A 21,186-nucleotide genomic window follows, 5' to 3' on the forward strand; every position below is an offset into this window, starting at 1 on the left:
CCCTCGGTGCGGTCTCGTCCCGGCGTTCCGATGTGTCAGGAGCGAGGATTAACCCCAGCCGCGTGGGCAGCTGCATTAATGATGCCGCGGTATCACCCGAGGTGTGGAAGGGCTGAAAAAGGAGCATCGTTTCCAAAAAACCAGCTCCTCTTGCCTCCCCATTCGCCCAGGGAAACGACTCGCAGGGATGCGGTGCTGATTCAGAGGTGCAGGGTGAGTCAGTGCTCGAGCTGTCAGTGCGTAACTCACCCTTACCAGCTGCAGCTTCGAGGTCCACGGATGACCTAACACAAGCGGCATGGACAGACCTCGACTCTGCCCTCCCCCCATGCTCCTCCCCGTCCAGAAAAAAATAAGCTAGCGTTTCTTTTGTGGATCTTTGCAAATAGGTATTAATTCACCTGTCCTGAAATATGAAAATCCTTTTATTTTCATCATCTAATTTTTATTACAATGATGTAATCTATTGCAGGGGGTTTGGTCCTTATATTTTTTTAGAAAAACATGTCAATTACTGTTTCCCTTTGAAATCTCATCTCTCGCTCTATTAGAAATATTAGTGTGTCATTAAAACTTTGCTTTCATCTGTTTGATGCCTTAAACATTGCAAAGGAACCTGAGCCTGTATCGAGTGATCTAGTTCTTCATGTTTTCTAAGACTGAGGGACTGACAAACGTTTGTAAGTTTCAGGTGGAGAAGGGTTAAAATATATTTTCTGGCGTAAACAGAGCATTTTCTTGGCTAAATGAGGCAATCATATGCTATATGAATGTTCCATTAATTAGAATTATTAAACAGAGATGCCCTCATTACAGAAACATTACCATAAATCACCATATCTTTACAGTATAATTGCTGTATGAGAAGTAGCAGGGCCTCTGTTTAACAGACCCCTTAAGCATCTTCTTAAACCCATTTTTGCTCTCAAAGAGTTTTACCTGTGATTGCAGTGATCCCAAAACTGTGTGTATCATTGTTAGCCACAGGATATTCATGCCTATGTCATAAACTTTTGTTGGAAGGCTGTGTTTGTGCAGCCAGGACAGGGTTTCTAAGGCAAAAGTCTTATGCTGCTGTAGAACAGTACTTTCTTGTGATATTTTATATCATTGGTTCTGTATCAGGGCTTTTTTAACACTTAAATGATTCCCATGTATTGTTTCTGCAGAGTTTTTAAGTTTCAGCACAAAGCATCTTTTCTGGTTTTTGTTTGGCTGTTTGGTTTCTTCCTAATCTAAAATTGTATCTTTCACATATTTTTTGTTCTGCTCATGCCTTTCCCTCTGTGGTTCCCAAAACAAACAGCTGGCTGAAATAGGATTGCCCTTATTTGTTCATCTGGTTTTGAACAGCAGCTCTCAAAAGTGTGGCTAGAAAAAGGAAATACCAAACATGCATTTGATTTGCAGTCTTACAGTTTTAAGGATTCAGTTCTATAGCTTAAAATTTTAGGTGTAGGTAAAAGTTTTTACTGCTTGTGTGATCCATAAATTTTTAAGGCCTGACAGACCATTGGACACAACTGGCTTCCTGCACAGAAAGATCAAAGACCCAAAAGTATGTGCATCAAGTCCACACCTCCTGTTCAGGCCAAACAATGTTTTTAAGAAAAATAGGCAGTTTTATCTGGACCTCTGTAAAACTATTCAAGCTGGCTTTAGCCTGAGTGCATAATTTTCAACTATCTTGTAACAATATTGGAGAATGCTTAAAAATACTTATCTGACTCTCAAACCTGTGCTAGGCGGGTGCAGGATTATTATGGCTGTGGTTGGAGATAAGCATCCTCAGAGAATCAGTGAGGCTAAACCAGACAATTTCACAGTCTCAGCTGCGTTGACATAATGGAAACACTTTGTCCATTGTCTGTGAAACATTTGTTTTTTCAGATATGTTCTGGACACAAGCATCTTTCCAGCTGCCGTAATAACCTCCTGTCCTGTGTTTTCATGGCTTTCAATTGGATCATTTGGCAGGTTTCTGTGGGCAGTAGTAGGGGTAAATGTATCTTTTTCTCTGTGGGTTTATGTAGTACTTTCTCAGAAACTTGCTTCTGACCTCCTGTTAGAGACAGCATGGACAAACTGTCAGGAATAGTGGACAGTGCTTGTCCCCTGGCTCAGCAAGACTGGTTGAGCAGAGATTTCAGGTGAGCACATTATTCTGGCACAGCCTGTGGGGCTGGTGGCTTTGAAAGACAACTCTTGAAAAGGTAATCCGCTAGAAATCAGTCTCTGCCTTAGGCAGAAATTGCTTCCCTGACCGTGTGCCAGGGAATGATCTCAGAGTTCAGGATGCCTGCTCTCTTGCTGTCACAGCCCTTCCTAGCCCATGAGCTTTCTTGCAGCCCTAGAAAAGTGATGAAGGGTGAAGGGGCAGTACAGTTCCAGAGAACCACCTGCCATGTGGGATGTGGATCTTACTCTCCAGCATGGCAGTGCAAAGCTTCAGATTAAGTTATCCTCCACCAGCTCATTAAAGCATGTGAGCTTCTGCATGTATTTCAAAAGGTTTGAGTCAGGCATTGCCCCCATAGCAAACAGCAGCTGGGTCAACTTAGGTTTCAGTGTGGACAAACACACAAGACAGGGAAGTGCTGGATCCTATCAGCTCTTCTCTAGATACTAATTTTTAATTCTGGTGCCAGGGTCTCCTGCCTCAGCACCTCTGCTCTGCTGTGGTACTTGAAGTAAGTCTAACCCTCCCTGGTGCTCTGAGTGAAGAGCTGCCACAGGGTGCCAAGATACATCACGGCCCTACTCAGCTCCATGCTGGATGAATACACTGGAGCAGAACAAATAGGTTTCTTCAGGTGAAGCTTTTTCTCAGATGTGCAGCATGAGGCATCAGGGTTACATGAGACAACTTTTAGTTGTGTCAGCTGCATGCATTTTATATCAAAGTCAGTTTGCACAATTGGAAATGTAAATCTGTTGGGTTTTTTTAAGAATATCAGCTGAAAACACTGCTATTAAATGAGGTATGAAAGAACTGACTTCACTAGAGGATGCTGCTCAGGGAAGTTTTTTGTCTGCCTTCTGTTTCTCTTTCTTATGGAAGAAAATGCTGACCCTCCCTCAAAGTGCTCTATATGTGCAGATACTGTTTCAAAGTTGGGTAGTACAGTCCTATAGCAAATGGCAAAGCTTCTTGCTCACTCAGAGCTGTGTCTTGGCCCTTGGTGCTCCCCTGGCCACCAGGAGGGATGGCACAGCAGAGAAGTCTCCAGTGCTAGTGGCACCTGTATCACTGCATCACCACCACAGTGCTGAAAGCCAACTGCAGCTGGAAGTCTCACATCCAAGAGCAACTGTTTTACCAGTGAAACTTCGGAGATTTGATGCCTACCTGCTTCTTATGTATGATTTTTCTTCCAAGTACCAGTAGTGGTCTTCACTTCTGCTGTGCACTTTGAATCATGTGTTAGGTTGGAGGCTCTCTGTCCACTTCCAGGCCTCAGTCAGATTGAGGATTTCCCAATAGGAAGGGGCAAGGGGGCAATCTGTTTTCCAGTTATGCTTGGGTGTGATGGTCTACAGGAGGTTGAGCTGTTACGTCCCTGAAATTCAAACCCTGAGTGAATTCATCTGTCTTTATCTGGTGAATATATTCATTTATCACCCACCTGGGGTTTACCACCTGCCAGCTCTGAAGCAGAGTTCACTGGCTTGCACCATGGGCCCAGACTTCGTGGATTAATTCCTCCAAAGGCATTACTCATAAATATAGAGGTTTGCCAGGGCAGGCCTTTGATGCAGGGCTCTCTAACCATCAGCTGTTTGCAGTTCATCAGGTGGCAGAGCGTGTGGAGGCGCTGGGCCAGTTTGTGATGAAGACCAGGAGGACTCTGAAGGGCCATGGAAATAAAGTTCTCTGTATGGATTGGTGCAAAGACAAAAGAAGAATTGTGAGCTCTTCCCAGGTATGCCTTTGGGCAGATGTTTTTCAAAGGTGCTGTTGGGTACTGTACAAATCTGGCTGTGCTATGTGCTACTCTTAGCAGATGATACCTGTGAATAGTGTAAATGTTTTCAAGATGCCCTGAAATAAGTTTGTTAGCAATGTATCTGTTCAGAGAGCATAAATCTAAGCTTCTGATCACTGCCACACCTGGTGTAGCTAATACCCTAAATTGTTCTTGTCCAGTCATACAGAGAGTTTCCCCATATTCCCTACTACAACGGAACTCGTGTGAGGCCATTTTTATTTCCTTGTTCTTTACAGATGAAAAATTTACTAAAATTTTCAGATTATGTGTTCAGAGAAAATAATCAGGAAAAGGGAAGAGAAGAAATGTTGATTCTTTTAGAGATTTCTGTGCACAGAAGTTTCATTTGCAGTCTGTATGATTGGTGTGACCTTGAAAGCCTCAAACATCCTGCCAAAATTACTCCATTTAGTTGGGCATTTTGAGAAACAGTCCTACCACCTGCTCAAGACCAGTCTCCTAAGCTGGAGGAGGTAATGAGATAATTACTTTCTAGATCCCCTGGTTCGTCCTGAGCCCAGTATGGCAATGAGTGAGCTTGTTGCATCTCACAGCTGTTCACTGACCTACATGAAATCTGTCAGGGGTCTCACTTGCGGGATAAAAATAGGCAATCTGCATTGCAGGCCACCTTCAGTTACTGTGAGTTTTTACCATTCATGGTGATCTCAACAGAGAACAATTTTAAATAATTAATGTTGCTTTTTTTTAAAAAAAAAAAGCGGCTCAAATGTTGGTGTGTAGATCAGAAACCTGAACAGGCAGGTTGTAATGCATTTTTTCCTTTATTTTAAGAACTGTGAGTCCAGGTACAGCAGCAGTTGTTGCTCAGTAATAAACATTTTGCTTTCATGATACAGGACAGGGAGGCAAACAATGTTATGTGCATAAGGCAAAGTAGCTGGCACAAGTGTACTGGCATACACAAAGTGGTTGTGTTGCTCTCTGTAGAGTGTTCTTAGGATGGCTATTTAGCAGATCATATCAATGGATAATTGAAGGTTAAGTAAGTGTAGTGAGAAGTAAAGGGAAAACCAGGAAAAGGCAGGAAAGGGAAGATGAATAAACAGTGCAATGTCCATAAATAGTACCCATGAGTGCTGCCATCTTATTAAGTGACTTGTGATACAGGTCAGCTCTGTGTTTGTAAGGCCCCATAGTGAGCTGCTGACAGGTATTGCTGGGGAGAGGTGGCCAGCTTTGCAGGTGGTAATTACAGGCTGAGAAAAGCACACTGTGGCTTAAAGGAAGCAAATGGAGTCTCAGTAGTGGCAGGCTCCTGAGGAGATGGTCCTGTCCATGGCATGTGCTGCAAGTGAAAGGAGTTCTCATAAATCCACTAAAAGAGAATGGAAAAAATTTTTTAAATAAATTGGTCTTTTAAGCCAACATGAGTCATCTTGGTGGAGGAGGAGATATGCTTTTCTTGTGGTAGATACAACTGACACTACTGAGGAGTGTCTCCTCAGTGCTTTGCTGTGACTGTTGTGCTGTTGTTAAGGTGAAGACAAAAATTTAGAACATAACAGGCTGGGGGATGGAAATGTGCAGCAGAGTTTTCCCCAAACTGGGAAACAGTCTTATAGCCATGTCTCTGGAAGGCCTCAATTTCTCTCTCTGTGTGCTTTCATTTAGGATGGGAAGGTGATCGTGTGGGATTCCTTCACTACCAACAAGGTAAGTGAAAATTAAGCAAAAGTCAGATTTCCGTGTCCAGGGCACATGACAGTGGGATGAGGTGCAGGGCTGAAGGGCTCACAGATGTCACAGGAGGCAGCAGGATGCTGGGATAACATGCAGAGCATCACCAGAACCTCAAAACAAGTAGCCCAGGGCAAGTCAGCTTCCTTGACCTGTCTCTGAGTGAAGTCGTTCTCAGGGCACTAGGGTTTGTCATGGTCTCCACTGGGAGACTTCGATCCAGCCTCTTTGCTGACAAAGGAGGGCTTCTGGCGAGGGGCAAAGCCCAGCTAGCAAAACAAAGGCCCTTCCTGGGTAACCCCTCTACCAGGTGTCGTGTGTGATCACCTTGGATCCTTCAGCTGTGGTGTTCACTGTGCAGTGGTGCCACTGCTCCTCTGAGCCCTGCCTGGGCTGCCTCATGGCACCCTGCACCACACAGATGAGAAAAAACAGCTTGTTTTAAACTCACTTTTGCATGTGCAGCAGTGGGGACCTTTTACAGCACTGACTAGCCCAAATAAGACATGTTCTGTGGTCAGTTTGGGGTTCCTGAATAAAGTGTAAAGTGTCAGAGAAGGACTAGCTATTCTCCTGCTGCTCTGCTGAGTTCTGCAGTAAGGGTTGTCTCAGCCTTACATGTTATGGCTGAGGGAAACACCTGTACCTTTCACTGACCCTAAGAATGTCCCATAGAAATACTGAACTTAACTACTCTACACTGTTTTCCTTGCACCAGTTAGAGAAACAGTGATGTCCCAGTCTAAAGAGATGCTGCTATGTTTCAGGAACACGCAGTGACGATGCCATGTACCTGGGTGATGGCATGTGCATATGCCCCGTCTGGATGTGCCATTGCTTGTGGGTAAGTTCCCAGTTTCCACAGCTGTTTATGCAGAGAACTTTGATTTGTAGTAGTGTCCTGGTGCCTTCAGATGCTGGCAGATAGAAGTTTGCATGCTGTGACTGTGGGTGGAAAGACTACATTCAGTGCCTCTGACTCTACTCCCATAATGACTTGTACACATTATCTCCACTGACTTCAGTGCAATAACATTTGTTGTGTAAGCATGGAAAATAAGCCTCTTTCAGCATTTATATCATGGGTTGGGAATTCTACATGCATGCGTGCAACTTCCCTGTTCCAGTCTGGTTGTCTACATTGGATATATCTTCTAAAGGAAAGAGGTTTTAATCCTGTTCTTACTTTGCACTCTTTCTTCCATGACATAGAGGTTAATCATTAATAATTACCAATATGTGAATAGATAGGGGAGGAGTAACCCCATCCTTGATAAGCTTCTCCAAGTTTTCTGAGAGCCTGGATTTGAAAAAATTGAGTTAAGGCAGGGGAGAAAACAAAGAGATGAAATATTGGCAAAACATCTTTTAAAAAGGGACTGGGTGGATCAGACAGACAAAGCAAGCTTGGGGCAAGACAAAGGAACAAAGGGAGACTTCTCTGTGTAGCTTGCAAATCTAGAAAGCAGCAGGCTGAGACAGACAGGCAGACTCCATAATTGTGTGTGGAGAGAGAGTCCAGAAACTCTGTTTTTCACTAAAACTCAAAGAATGGCAAGAAAGCTCTTGTCTTCACACTTGTAAGAGAGACAGGGAGTGCATATATGCACTGCACTACCTAATTCTGTATTTCTGTTGTGCTGTCAGTTAAGTGCTGTGCACGTAATGTAAAGCACAGAACCAGCAACTAGTGGTGTGCTGGGATCCCAAGGTCCAGGGCAGGACTGATCTACCATGGCTCTAGGAAAAGGTCAGATATGTCAGACCCTTTAGAAATGAGTCCTGTGCCTGACACAGCTTAACTGGTACAGCTGTCCAGGAGAGGGACACCAGCTACATAGATCGGTGCTTCTGTTGCTTTTTTTCCCAAACTCTTCCAAAAGCCCTGTCTTCACACCCACTACTTGCTATACTGGCTTCTCTGTAGGAGTTAGGTCAAATTTATTAAGGTAGATGAATCATGATGCTTTTAAATACTGATATGTGCAATGGCAGATGTCAGCAGAAAAATGGCAGTTGGGCTGCATGTGAAACATTAGCCCTGAGGTGACTGCTGTCACCTCCCAGTTTATACTTTTGTGAGGTTTCATTCAGTGCCATTTATAAACTCGATAAGGGTAAAAAATACTAAGGCGCAGCTGTTGGAGTTCTGTAAAGCAGCCAGCGTGGTGAGGCAGCTGGGGCTTCCCTGCACAGGGAGATCCCACACAGCACAATACAGGGAAGTCGGTACTTGTAAGGGTTTGGCAGCGCAACACTGACAGGTGGTTTCCTTCTTATCACCACTCGCCTTTTGTCGTTGCAATTTTAACCAGTTCTGCTCTCTCTGTTATTGCTATTATTACTTTCTTCAGTGGCCTGGACAACAAGTGTTCTGTGTACCCTCTGACATTTGAAAAAAATGAAAATATGGCTGCAAAGAAGAAATCGGTTGCAATGCACACAAACTACTTGTCTGCCTGCAGCTTCACTAACTCAGACATGCAGGTAAATGCATTCCCTACCCGCTGCTCACCATCACCTAACATGAGCTGCGCTCGGACGCAGTGCACGTAACCTTCCTTGCTCCTGGGACACCCAGGGCCATGGCCTGCCCTGATGGAAAACCCTTTCAGGGGGCAACGAAGGTGCTGCAAAAGCTGCTGTAAGGAAATGCTTGGCTGAAAGGAAGTGACCAGGCTGTCGTGCCTGCACCCTGCAAAGACCTATTGCTTCTGCAGAGGGAGCTCGCTGGTACCTGTGTGTTCTCTGCTCACTAGCTCTGTGCCAGCTTGTGCTTTTAGGAGCTCAGACTATTGCAAATAGTTAAAAGCATGATTCAGCTAGGACTAGGTTGGGTTACGTACTGTGCCAGCTGATGGAGACTCTGTTGTTTCCCTGCTTTCTCCCAGACATCAGCCAACTTTGCTTTTACTTTCATTCTTATGTACTGTGCCAGCTGATGGAGACTCTCTTGTTTCCCTGCTTTCTCCCAGACATCGGCCAACTTTGCTTTTACTTTCATTCTTAGTACTTTTTATTTGTACCAAGTGATACATGCAGTGGTGCGTTCCCTTGAGGGAAAGGAGCGATGCTGTCCCCATCTCACAGCTGGTGCGGTGGAGCACAGAGGTCTACAGTGGGAGGTGATGGCAAGGCCAGGAACTAAATGCAGCTCTCCTGAGACCAGGCCAGCCTTTCTCTGTAGAGAATATCTCAAAGATCTCTTTCTCTGGGAGCACAGAAGATGATGAAAGGAGCCAGGATAATCCCCTTGTCCTCTCTGGTTTCTGAATTTAATTAAAGCTCTGCTCAGTGCAGCTCTGCAGCAAAATAAGTGGCAGAATGGAGCGTGTTCATTGGTGTCGGTGTCAACAGAGCTGCTGGAAAGGGAATACCATGTCCCCTTCTTCAAGATATTTGGAGCTCTTCGGAAGGAAATATCAGCTCTCATTGCTTCTATTTCAGGACATCTGAAGCCTGAGAGTATGTTGTTGTTTGTCGCTCTATGGTTTCTGTAATGACTCTGAGGTGCTAATTTAAGTCCATTGCCATGGAAACAAGTGGTGGAGGTACCCAGTGCTCAGGCTTGCTTAGCCCTGACCTTACCATGCAGGAGCCCTGCAGAATTAGAGCAGTCTAAATTAAGTGGAATGTTTTTGATGAGGTTTAAAACCGGTTTTCTCTTTTCTTGTCCATACCTATATGCATCATGATTAAATCCTATGACAGGAAAAACAGCAATTTACTTTTCATAATGAGAAATAAAGAAAGAAAAGTCAGGCCTTTTTTTTCCTCCATATTAAATACAGCAAACTGCATTGATATTGAAGGTAATGTATTACTATTGTTAGGTAATCCACTGGATTAAGGTGCTTTGTAGTCAGTGATTCAGAGATTTTTCTGAAGTCTTTAAAAAGAAATTTTCTTGTGATTGCTAGGCTTATAAGTGATAATTTATGGCATTGAATGTTATTATTGAAAGAAATACAAGCAAGCAGGTTGGCCAGGCTTCTGTGAGGACACTGTTATATAGGGGTCCTAGAGAATCCCAGATTTCTTATCTTTTCCATTTACATAAAGGTCTAGGAATTAAAACTATTCCGTAACTCTGAGGGTTCAGAGTGCAACTAGCACTTGTGCAGGAGCTTTCCCAGCTGTGTGCAGAGCGGCTCTACTCTCCTAGTTCGCATCACTAAAGGATGTGGTACCTATCCTGGAGCAGCTCTAGAATGAGGTAGGGATGTCCCCTAGCCCAGTGCCCCATTCAGCTCCCACTGCTAATGCTGTCAGGGCTGCTGCTCTGCCTTGACTGCTTTCTTAAACTACAGCTCAGTTTTCCCTCAGGAACAAAAGACTGGGTAGGAGTTTGGGGTTTGTGTGCCCATGGGCATCTGGAACTGCAAAGGAAAGAGAGGAGATCTTGGTGTCATTCATCATTGCTTAAAGCCATTCTCAGGCTGTGTGGGGACTGAAAGAGGAGGTGCCAATCTCGCTTCTCATCATGTTCCCACCTATGCCAAGACAAGCACTGAGCTGCAGGGCTGGGTGATCCACACACCTTATTCTCCGTACCCCTTGCTGGAGAGAGCCTCCCCTGCCTCAGTGAGCCAGGGATCCTCACTTCCTAAATTAGGTATCAGCAGCTCTGCTGTGTGATAATGCTCCCCATGTGACAATGCTCCATGTGTATTAATAGCAACAGTTAATTGGGATCTCAAGTGTTTTGCATAGGGCAGGCAGCCATGGAGACAACCATGCTCTATGCTTCTCAGCCCTCCCAGTGCAGCGGGGCTGAGAAGCAGGATGAAGCCTGTGGTGGTGGATGCAGTAGAGGTGAGGGTGGTCTCTCTGCCCTTGACACTGCACCCAGCCCAGGTGCATGCAGTCCTAGTGAGGAGATGTTGTGTCCCTGCTGTCTCCTACCCTGTGCAAGTGGTGCCTCTTGCTGCGAGGCACCAGGCAAGTATCCCCATCCTGGGTTTAGGTTTTTTTGGGCTGGATTGGTTTGGTTTTCAATAGCAATACCCTGAAGATAAGTCTGTAACATGTCTCTTTAAGCATTAGCTGGAGCTCTGGGTTGCCAGCAGACCTTTCCCTTACATCTGTAGCTACTCCTGTTTCCCTAATATCTCTCTTACACAGTATTACAAGATCAAATCCTCAGAGCTGAAAGTCTTCATTCCTCAGCCAAGTACAAATATTCCTCAGAACAGAGAAGTTCATTGATCCAGGCTCAAGAGCTGGCCAGAAAGACAAGTCAGGACTTTCTTCTGCTATTATCATCTCAGAGCATTAGCGTCTCTCTGCTGCAGGATTCGGAACAGTCTGTTCTGCAGCTTTGCAGACCTCTGTTTACGGGAAGAGTTTTTGGAGCATCTGTCAAACATGTTCAGTGTTTAACCTTTATGCAACTCTGTGAATGGTTTCGTGATTGTGTGATCATTTTCTTCTTGAAGAGTATTTTGTTTTTAACTTCTAACTACCCACTGGGATCCCTTGAGTTTCCTCACCAATCGTGATAAAAACCTGTGTACAAAGCTGAGAGTCCTCCTACGTTCAGTCTTGCCTCCTTCCACACCAGTGCACAGGGACTCTTTCAACCTACAGAATTTGTGATTGCATAACAGCTTTGGGTGCCAAGGGGAAATTTTGAACAATTGAGCATCATCAGGATTTAGCCACAATAACAAGCTCTGATCACATGTTCTTTCTACAAGCACTGTAGCAGATGGGAAGCTGTGAGCTATGCTTGGTCAGTGTATGTTCAAGCCCTTTCACAGACAAATGGTTTTGGACAAGTGAGAGCTGATGGACTTATCAAACAACTGTCTAGACAGGCTTACTTCCCTTTCAGAAAATGCATGTCTTAAGCTAAATTAATTGGGTTTAACCTGACTATTTCAAGCAGAAAAAAAATTAGAGAGTTAAACAGGTATTATAACAGTTCTTCCCTTTACCTGGGTTGAATTCCAGTAGCCTCAATATGGATAAGGTTAGACACAGGGGCAGACAGGAATACCAGTATGGTTCTACCTCCATTTTGGAGAATATGGAAATGCCAGCAGATCCTTACTGCCACCAGTTCTGCAAACCCCACAAAACGGACCATTAGTGAAACATCGTGTAGGTACAGCAACCTCAATACAGCTCTCCTTTCCACTCTAACTTCTTTCCTTAAAAATAAACCCCATAAACTGTATTTAGAGTCACATTAGGTTTATGGCTTTGATTTATTGCATAATATTTCATTAAATTAAAGCTGTCCTTTGGGGTGTGTGTAGGATGTCAGTTGTTTCTTTGTAACTTGAAGGTCAACTGCTGATTTTTGTATTGTGTCTCTTCCCATATCCTATAGATCCTGACAGCGAGTGGAGATGGAACTTGTGCTCTATGGGATGTTGAGAGTGGGCAGCTTCTACAGAGTTTCCATGGTCATGGAGCTGATGTCCTGTGCCTGGACCTGGCCCCTTCTGAAACAGGAAATACATTTGTCTCTGGGGTAAGCAGGAGCTTCATATCATAATATAAAATTAAGGAATATGGAAGTGAAAAGCAGCAAAGCGGTAGGCTCATGATCTTACTAAGAGAGTGCTGGAGTGTATGTTGGAAGCCTGAGTGCAATCCACTCATTGCAAGCGCATTTTCCAAGCTGGAGGAAATTAAACCCCTGACTGTGGGGTCAAACCCACCCAGCCAGTCTGACTGCAGTTCTGCTTACTTAGCAAGTTCCACCCCACACCAAAGCAATCCAGCTCGAGATCAAAACAACACTCAAGATCAAAACAAGGAGAAGCCTCAGAATTAGAGCAGTGGGCTCCTACCACAGTGGAGGTGTGAGCCCCTGTGGGTAGGAGCCTGGCACAGCAGAGGACTTCCCACATTTTGCTTCTTTCTTGTGCCCAGCTCTCTGGAGCCATGGGTGTGTCAGGCTCAGGGCGTCGAAGTGGGACTGCAAATAACGCGCGTGCCACCATGTCCCTCAGCCACTCCCCAGCAGTCAAAGGCTAGCTTGGACACTGGCTAAAGACTCCTGCAAGTTGGAGCAGGGAGATGAGGTGTGGCCACATCTTCAGCTGTTGCTGAGTCCTCTGTGTCTCCAGTGGTACCAGAGGCATTTAAAGCCCCTTCATCAGTTGAACACTGCCCGCTCCCTGTCCTGGCCCAGAGGAACACACAAGTTTCACTGGCGCTACAAGACTGGACTGGTCTGGGAAAGTACCCAGGGCTCCTTCCAAATCCTGTCCTGCTGCTGAGCGATTGCTGTTCCCAAGCGGCCGGGCCATTGGCACACAGCCTGGCAGTGAGGCAGGCAAGGCATAAAGGTGATTGGGATGGAGCTCAGCTTCTTTTTGAGGTGGTTCTGGTATTTTCCACACTAGAAACTGACTGCACAGGTGAGAGCTGGCAGGAGCTGAGAGATGACCTCTCTTGGTGAAGGCAGGTTGCTACCAGTAACTTAGCTGAAGGTACCTGGTTTCTGAGCCACACCAGCACTGGCCTGGGGCTGATGCTGTGTTTGATGATGGAAGTGGCTGTTATGCCAGAGGGTGCCAGCCATGGATTAGGGGTGCTCAGTGTCTTGGTCCCATCCCTACACAATAAACCTGGACCTCTTCTGTTATGGCTCTTTTATCAAATTTGACAGGCCCATCAGGAGCAGAGTCCAGCACACTGGCCCAGTTTGCCTGCTGCTAGCACAGCTGCTCTGAAGCGTGACTGAAAGCTAATTCCATCCAAGTGCATTACTTCTCTCGGGTTTTGCTGTCACCAAGCTCGCTTCCCAGAAAGGATAGATTAATTCTCCCTGGGAACAGCTCAGCTTATTATAGGGCAAAGAATCGCAAGCAGCTATGGTACTGCTAAGAGAATATGTCATACTTGTGTTGATACAGCAGCTTGGGCATGTCTGTGCTTACAGGCACTCGCTTAATTGATCACATGCAAAACACAACTTCAGTAAAGATCTGTCTTACATCGTGTCATGCAGGTGTAGGCAGAACAGTGCAATCTGAAGGTATGGTAGCATAGAGAGACTCCCTGTATACTGTGCCTCTGTAATACAGTAACCTTGAGCTGGAATAAGCCACGTCAATACATCAGTGTGCAGGCTGGGTGCTGTTGCAGTTAATGACTTCAGTGAAAATTCTAGCCCTCCTAGGTGAGCTCAGGGCTGTGTCCCAGCCTGTCGTGCTCAGTGCCCTGCTCCTCGAGGTGGGTTGGATAGCACCCAGGGGGCACATCTCTCCACAGGTGGTTACTGGTTTCTCCTCAAAACCTTAGGTCAAAGCACCAGTTTGTCAGATTGGTCTTGCCCCAAACTCCCAGAGAGGTCTGTAAGAACAGTGCACATGGAAGCAATATGAAGGGCTGGGCTTAGACTGTGGTGGGGCTTGAGAGGGAAATATGCTGAGTCCAAAATGTTCTCCATCCTGTTTGGTTTCCCCTGTGCAGAAACCACAAGTTGGTACAAAGAAACATTGCCTCTTTTAAATAATGACATCATTACTGAAAACACTGGAATTTCATTTTAACAACAGAATTAAAAAAAGAGAGAGAAATATATGAATCATGATGAGACTGTTTAATTACCTATCATATTTGATTAAAATAAATAACATGTGTGGCACGGTCTGCTGGACAGGGCACTCTAGCTCAGCAGAAGCAGCAGCCACCTGGCCTGCCCTGTGCTTCCCACACAGCCTCAGAGAGGCTGAGCTCCCTGGAGCTGAGCCCGCCTACTGCCTGCCCCTCAGCAGGAGCAGATATATTAAAACCTCCCATCACTTTTAAAAGAGAAGTCTGCATTCCTTTACTTATCACTGTGACTGTGACAGAAGTGAGACCCTTCAGGTGAGAGTGTGGCCCTACAGGTATGAGATGGTTCCTACCCCAAGGCATTGCAGACTACATGGGGCAAGCCCCTTGCCTGAAGCATTCAGGGTGTTGAGCACCTCACAGCAAACACCTAGTGTTAAATGATCTTTTCAAAGGGCAGGTTAGAGCTTGACAATGACATGGAGTGCTGCTTTGCTGGATTTCTCATCCTAACCACACCACTGAGCATGTGGGTACAGAGCCCTGACAGGGGTTAACTCTGGTAGGAGAATGGGCAAGAGACCCTCTGGATGCACTAATTTAATTTTCTATTTCAATGTATGAAAATAATTAGTTAAGAAACTTAAAATGCTGGGTATAAATTTTTTATATTGGACACATTAAGTGGCAAGGGAATGAGTCAGTTACGCAGCTGGGTGGCATGATGGGACTGCAGACACAGGTAGGGCAGCAGCACAAGCAGAGCAGGGCTGTGAGTGCTGGTCAGGATGGGGCTGTCTGCACCGTGCTGTCCTGCACAGCAGCACTGAGGTTCAGCCTTCATGATGTACTCTACTCCTACCTGCAACTGCACCAGCTCGGGGGAACCAGTGCAGCCAGTTCTGGGGCTGTTGTGCTGGTTAAATACCCTCAGAGCTGTGATGTTCAGAGCCTTTGAATGTAGCAGAACTCGATGACAAATATCAGGCACATGAGGGGTGAATGTCTCCATTAGCACAACTGTAGTGATTTTATTTTTGTCTTATTAGGGCTGTGACAAGAAAGCCATGGTTTGGGATATGCGGTCTGGTCAGTGCATCCAGTCATTTGAAACCCATGATTCAGATATCAACAGTGTCAGGTCAGTATGTTTCTGGGAGAGGACACATTTGCAATGTTGAGCAATGTGCTGGTTCTATTTTTGAAGTCTGACCTCATCCAAGTAATGTAATGTGTTCTGGTCTTCTTTCACTTGTGCACAGATATTATCCAAGTGGAGATGCTTTTGCCTCTGGTTCAGACGATGCCACGGTATGTTAATTCAGCAACCTAATTTAGGGAGATTCTGTTGCTTCCCAAGTCACATTTTCCTAAATGACTAGGTCACATCCACAAAGGACTTTTAGTGACTAAACTGGGCCTGTGACACCAAAGTTGCAGAAATAATATTCCTGTAAGATATTAAATACTATGTATCATGTTATAAGGAAAACTTAGTAATGCTGTGGGTCACTTCTGCAAACTTGTCTACATGAGTTACTGTTCAAATACTCATTTCAGATTTTCTGTGTTTGAAGTTTCATGACCAAAATTAGTTGCCTTCCTGGAAGATATTTGACTTCTTGTGGTTGGTCCCAGTATGAGAGGAATCAGCTGAAATGCTGCAGCTTGTGTCAGGAGGAGCAGCATCACAAGGGCCTGAGTGGGGCCTGCACATGAGTGTGCATGTCCCAGGAAGCAGAAGGGCTGTGGGCTCAGTGCAGAGCAGGGCAAATGTGGGCAGCTGGCCTCTGCAGCCCCAGGGTGGCCTTGGCCACATACATCTCATCTCCTCCCTGTCATTCTGACTCACTACTGTCAACACTCTTCAATGCAGTGAGTCACTGCATCCAGGTCATACTAGACCACACAATAGCTCTTCCTGGATCTTAGTTATCTATGAGCTAGGTGGGGCACAGAACGTATTGACAGGTAGTTTTGGTCATCACATTGTATGTAAAATGCTATTTAGCTCCTAGTGCCCTCTGCCCCTAAGTGATGCACAGGGCTGGTGGCTCTCCTTGCAGCTGGTGGGTCCCCATGGGGCACCAAGCTCTGCCTGTACCACAGCCCTGCAGGGACTGAGCTAGCAATTAAGTGTGACTTGAGAGCAGATGTTTGGGGGCACCTGGCACCTTAGTTCTGTTTATTCAAGCATCACACTGAGTTGCATGAAGACTTTAGATAAAGTACCCTATCCTCAGAGCATGTTTTGAGTCTGCTCAATAGAAACATTCCCTTTGTCTTCATTGGATGTGAAGACCTTCCAAGGGTCTTCTGGAGAGAGTGTACTCTGCTTTTAGGTCTTAAAAACTACCATTATAAATTAGTCTCTCTAGCTCTGTGGTGAGCCCAGTGGCTCTCTGCACACTTGGATGGGGTACTGTGAGGGAGTGATAGGGAGAAATTGTCCATCGTTAAATTCCATGAGAGCACTCTCTTTTTATGCCTAGTATCACAGGCTCTTCTTAAATTATTTGATGGGGCTTTTCTTTCTTAACTATTCTGGACACCCCTGACTCAAGCAGGAGAATGGGAAATTCCACCTCTACTTTTGACAGAGGTTTTGGCAGTTTCCATCTACCTCATTCTTTTAAGGAAGAGATTGGTGTTTTCAGTGCTACAGACTGCTATCCTTGACCTGATTTATATACTTAGGGATTTTGAGGACCAGATAATCCTGACTGTCTGGAGGTATACCATAAAAGCATGCTCACATGACAGTGCTGTCACCTGCAATGACCCCAACTCCCTGTCAGGACAGTCTGATGAAATTATTCATCAACATGGAGCACTGGGAGACCTGGACTGCACATATCTGGCAGCTCCCCACTGCCCTGTGAATCAAACAGCCTCTTTATGTGCAGGCTTGAACACTAGCCATTTTTCATTAGTAAAGTCTTAATATTAACAAACCCATCTGGCCAGTGTTTGGTTAAGCTTAACTTGTTGAGGAGGGTTTTCAGTTCAAATACTTTCAAAAGTGCATTTTTTGGGGTAAGAGACTGCCTTTCTGCATGGCAGTGAAGTCTCATCTGTCTGTACGTTATTTCCATGTTAAACGAGCCAGAGTTTGCTGGCAAATGATAAAAGCAGGAAGTGCAGGTTGTAGAGGTGATTTGGGATTTTCCATGAGAAATGAAAACCAAAGATCTGTATAAAAATGTATTATTTCACTTAAATTATTTTCACGTACTTTTTTCAGACAGAGAGGCCTCACGGAAGGGCAAGGGCTGTTTGCTGTCCTGGCTTACTCAGAGCAAGGACTGCCAGCTAGGCTCCCCTGTGCCACATGGTCTGTGTTCTCAATGATGTCTAGAGATTTGGTCCTCTGTCTCTCAGACTCCAGCTATGGCTATACTGTTGTTCAAGAGAGTGTCTCCCCATGCACCTTCCCAGCAGCTGGATGCCCTAATATGTACAAAACCACAGAGGGGAAGCAAGAGGGTGGGGGGAATTCCAGTAGGTAGCCATGGTCCAAAGCCCACCACTCCTCTTTATAGCAGGGCAGGCAGGAGGCTTAGAGAAGTGGTCTGAAAAAGCAAGTTCTTCACACAATTGATACAAAACAGCCTTGTGTTGCTTAGATCCCTGTTAGAGGAGTCCCAGTTACAGCAGCAGAAATAGCAGAAGGAAAGAAGCCAAGCAGCCACTTCCTGTGTTGCCTGTTAGGCTGTACTTCCCACTCTCGTTTTTTCAAAATATTTTAGCCAGTGCCTCCAGCCTTTACTGAGGCATGTGTGTTGGTTTTGTTTTAATCCTAGTGTCGTTTATATGACCTTCGTGCAGACAGAGAAGTAGCAATTTATTCCAAAGAGAGCATCATTTTTGGAGCATCCAGTGTGGACTTCTCTCTCAGTGGTGAGACATGAACTTTGGAGGTGCTGGGACTTGAGTGGAACAGTAAAATTTTGCCAGTTTTATTTGATAAAGCATTTGCTATTAAAAGCTACCAAAAGTAATACTTAGTACCAAGAGAAACTCTAATGCATGGAAGCATTTTTTGTCTCTGTAAAAATAATTACTCTTTAAATAACCTAGCTGGCTACTGCTTCGTTGTAGTCATGAAAAGTATTTTCCTGGCCCTACTGAAGGCAGGAAATATTTTGCCATTAACTACAGCTGGGCTAGAATTTCACAATAATGATGAAAAACATTTCAAAGGAAACATGAAATGTAACTAAACTATTAAGTGCACTTACAGAAATAGTTTTAAAAAGGATAATAAATGATTAATAGTAAAAGTATGTTAGATGAATGCATGAAGAAAGAGACATTACCACTTTTCATGACAGATCCTGAGATACGACCTCGAGTCTTCTCTCTCCTGCCCCAACACAAATGCAGAGCTCCCCCAGTCACCCTGTGCTGGGGATGTGTGGGTGGTGAACTGTCTTCCCCCGGGACTGAAGCAAATGTCCCTGTCATAGTCACAAGCAACACAGCTTGTCCCGTTGGCAATGAATCACTTACCAAATTGTCTACTAATCATTCAACCATGTGTATTCTACTTCTTGTGTAAAGTCCAAGCAAAGTATGACCCTGCACTAGCTGTTCAAGTGCTCTTATGTCTGTCATGATTTGGAATCATTACCCATCTCTGATGACTGAACATTTTCTATATAATACAACTAAAATTTCCTATGTTTTAAACTAATAAATTTTAATTGGTTCAGCATTTAGTATGGACAGCTCAGCAGTGGAGCAGGGCTGTCCCACAGGAGCAGAGTAGCCTGGGGAAAGCAGTGGTCGGAGCGTGGCACAGGAAAATGGGGTGGTGGCTTACAGGGTGATGAATGTCCTGCAGAAGGTCCTTGCTGCAGTCGTGGTGTGTTACCTACTTAAGACCTCACTGTGTAAAACCTCATTCCCTCTGTAGGTCGCCTCCTGTTTGCAGGCTATAATGATTACACCATAAATGTGTGGGATGTGCTGAAAGGGTCCCGTGTATCCATTCTCTTTGGACATGAAAATCGTGTCAGCACCTTGCGGGTCTCTCCCGATGGGACAGCGTTCTGCTCAGGCTCCTGGGACCACACTCTCCGAGTAAGTGCTGGGAGCATCCACTTTGGGTGCTTTGTTCTTGGATTGTTTAATAAAAGAGGGTGAAGGGGAGGGCTTGTTCCTCTAGGGTCAGTTTTCTCTTAACTAACAGGGGTATAAAAACAAAGTGTAAAACGTGAACAGGAAAGTTGAATAAAACTCCTCACAAAGTGCTAGCAGAACTGTTAAGTTTTGAACTCGGGTTAAATAATATCATTGCTGCTGATACTCTGTATCACTAATCTGATTGCCTTTCCAAATTTTAATTAAACATTTGATAGAATAGCCAATGTCATAAAGGATTGTTCAACTCTCTCTACAGATTTGGGCTTAACCTGAGATCCCATGGGCAGAATCAAATGGAGACAAACCCTGGACTACAAAACCTGCATAAATAAGCTGTTCTTCAAAATCAAATATTCATTAACTACAACAGAGTGACACTGAACCCACAGATTAATACACTAGGTAGAAAATATAATCTGCTTGAACACATGGCAAACATCAATTTGTAGTAAAACAAAATGGTTTAAATTCTGTTTTAAAACTATCTTCTTTTATTGGAACTAGATTAGTTAATTATAAAGGGACTTTTCTGTGAAGTCACCTGTATCATAGAATTGAGTATTTCAGTGCACATTATGTATTTATTTGCATGAATTGAGTTCCTTTATAAAGGTTTAAAAAAATCCTGATTTTATCAGGATGTAGCATAAGGCTTTGGAAACATTCCATAGTAGCATCTTGAATTTTGGTGTTGAAAAGTGGAAAGAAAAACAATTCTGATACTTTTTGATGGCGTTATGGATGACTGAACCTTGGTGTTAAGTAGAGGAGCAAAGGACCTACTGTGAAGGTACTGGCTGTTGTCATAAAAATGTATTTTTTGTACAGAAAAGAAATCCTTTCAATCCCTGATTTTTTCCTACTGTCTTTTTAGATAGAAATAAGTATTTAGTCTCTGTTACCTGAATATAAAGAATCTAAATATATACAAACTGATAAACATCAAAGAGGAGGGATATAAACATGATTTACATAATCATGAGGTAATACTTAACCAGTAGTTTCTTAGAAATTTTTAATTGTATCACTTGGTGAGTGAATTTTCTTTTACTTAAAGAAATACTACATGCTAAGCACTAAGGGATACTACACGCTAAGCACTAAGCACCATTGTACTGATGGTCAAATCTTTTCCAAGTCAGTCATAGTCATTCTATGATCATGATTCTTATTTGCATTTTGAGCAGTTCATACCACTTTGGCAGGGCAATGTAGCTTAAATGTATATTAAAGCAGTATATGCCCATTTTAAGGTCCTTCTGCTATGTCAGAGCAATGTAAGTTTGTGCAAATGCAGGTCAATCCTTACAAACCAAATCATACAGTCTTTACCCTAACAGTCATCTCCCACTGCCATGGACATAGTTTTGTTGTAGTTGGACTTGGGAACGAGTAACAGTGAGTTGTTGAAAACCTGCTGTGAGCCACAGTCCCTCCAGTGTCTGATACTGTGCTGACCAGAGCACATGAGCCCATCTGATCCAGGAGCTGCTGGGTTTCAGGGAAACAGGACTGCTGGCCACATTGCTGGCAGCACCCAGCCCTCTGTGTGAGCCTGGGAATGCCATGCAAACTGGCAGGACCACCACATGCAGAGCCAATGCTGTAGAATTAAGATTTTATCAGATAAAGATGAGATACGATTAATTATAGAACTATTGTCAAATTATATTTATACATTCAAAACTATTGGGACTAGAGTGTGCCACCTCTGGTCATGCCAACAGGTACTGAGTCTAGCCTGAGCAGAGGCACATAGGGAGCAAAGACTGGAGTAATGCTGGGGACTGGCATGGTCAGGCCTTTGAAATGCAAGTGGTGAGATACAGCT

The 21,186-nt window shown here is 44.4% G+C and overlaps 1 protein-coding gene across 1 annotated transcript; it reads left to right on the plus strand.

Annotated features, from left to right (window-relative positions):
• The first annotated feature begins 2,076 nt into the window (after window positions 1–2,076).
• GNB5 (guanine nucleotide binding protein (G protein), beta 5) lies at window positions 2,077–20,107 on the plus strand. The gene is made up of 11 exons (XM_009080760.1): window positions 2,077–2,150; window positions 3,731–3,923; window positions 5,625–5,666; window positions 6,458–6,534; window positions 8,045–8,177; window positions 12,028–12,171; window positions 15,257–15,348; window positions 15,470–15,518; window positions 18,011–18,107; window positions 19,126–19,292; window positions 19,612–20,107. Exons 1-11 carry the CDS (start codon window positions 2,077–2,079, stop codon window positions 19,621–19,623), a joined length of 1,080 nt encoding a protein of 359 aa, XP_009079008.1. The 3' UTR covers window positions 19,624–20,107.
• Window positions 20,108–21,186: the final 1,079 nt, after the last annotated feature.

Source organism: Acanthisitta chloris, unplaced genomic scaffold, assembly GCF_000695815.1.
Source record: "Acanthisitta chloris isolate BGI_N310 unplaced genomic scaffold, ASM69581v1 scaffold19518, whole genome shotgun sequence".
Taxonomy (NCBI): Eukaryota; Metazoa; Chordata; class Aves; order Passeriformes; family Acanthisittidae; genus Acanthisitta; species Acanthisitta chloris.

Bases quoted from the DNA above. Each gene is read 5' to 3' on its own strand.
- GNB5 (XM_009080760.1), top strand. From the start codon at position 2,077: ATGGACAAACTGTCAGGAATAGTGGACAGTGCTTGTCCCCTGGCTCAG. The intron at 15,349-15,469 runs GTCAGTATGTTT...ACTTGTGCACAG, and splicing joins TCAGATATCAACAGTGTCAG to ATATTATCCAAGTGGAGATG. The intron at 18,108-19,125 runs GTGAGACATGAA...TTCCCTCTGTAG, and splicing joins TGTGGACTTCTCTCTCAGTG to GTCGCCTCCTGTTTGCAGGC.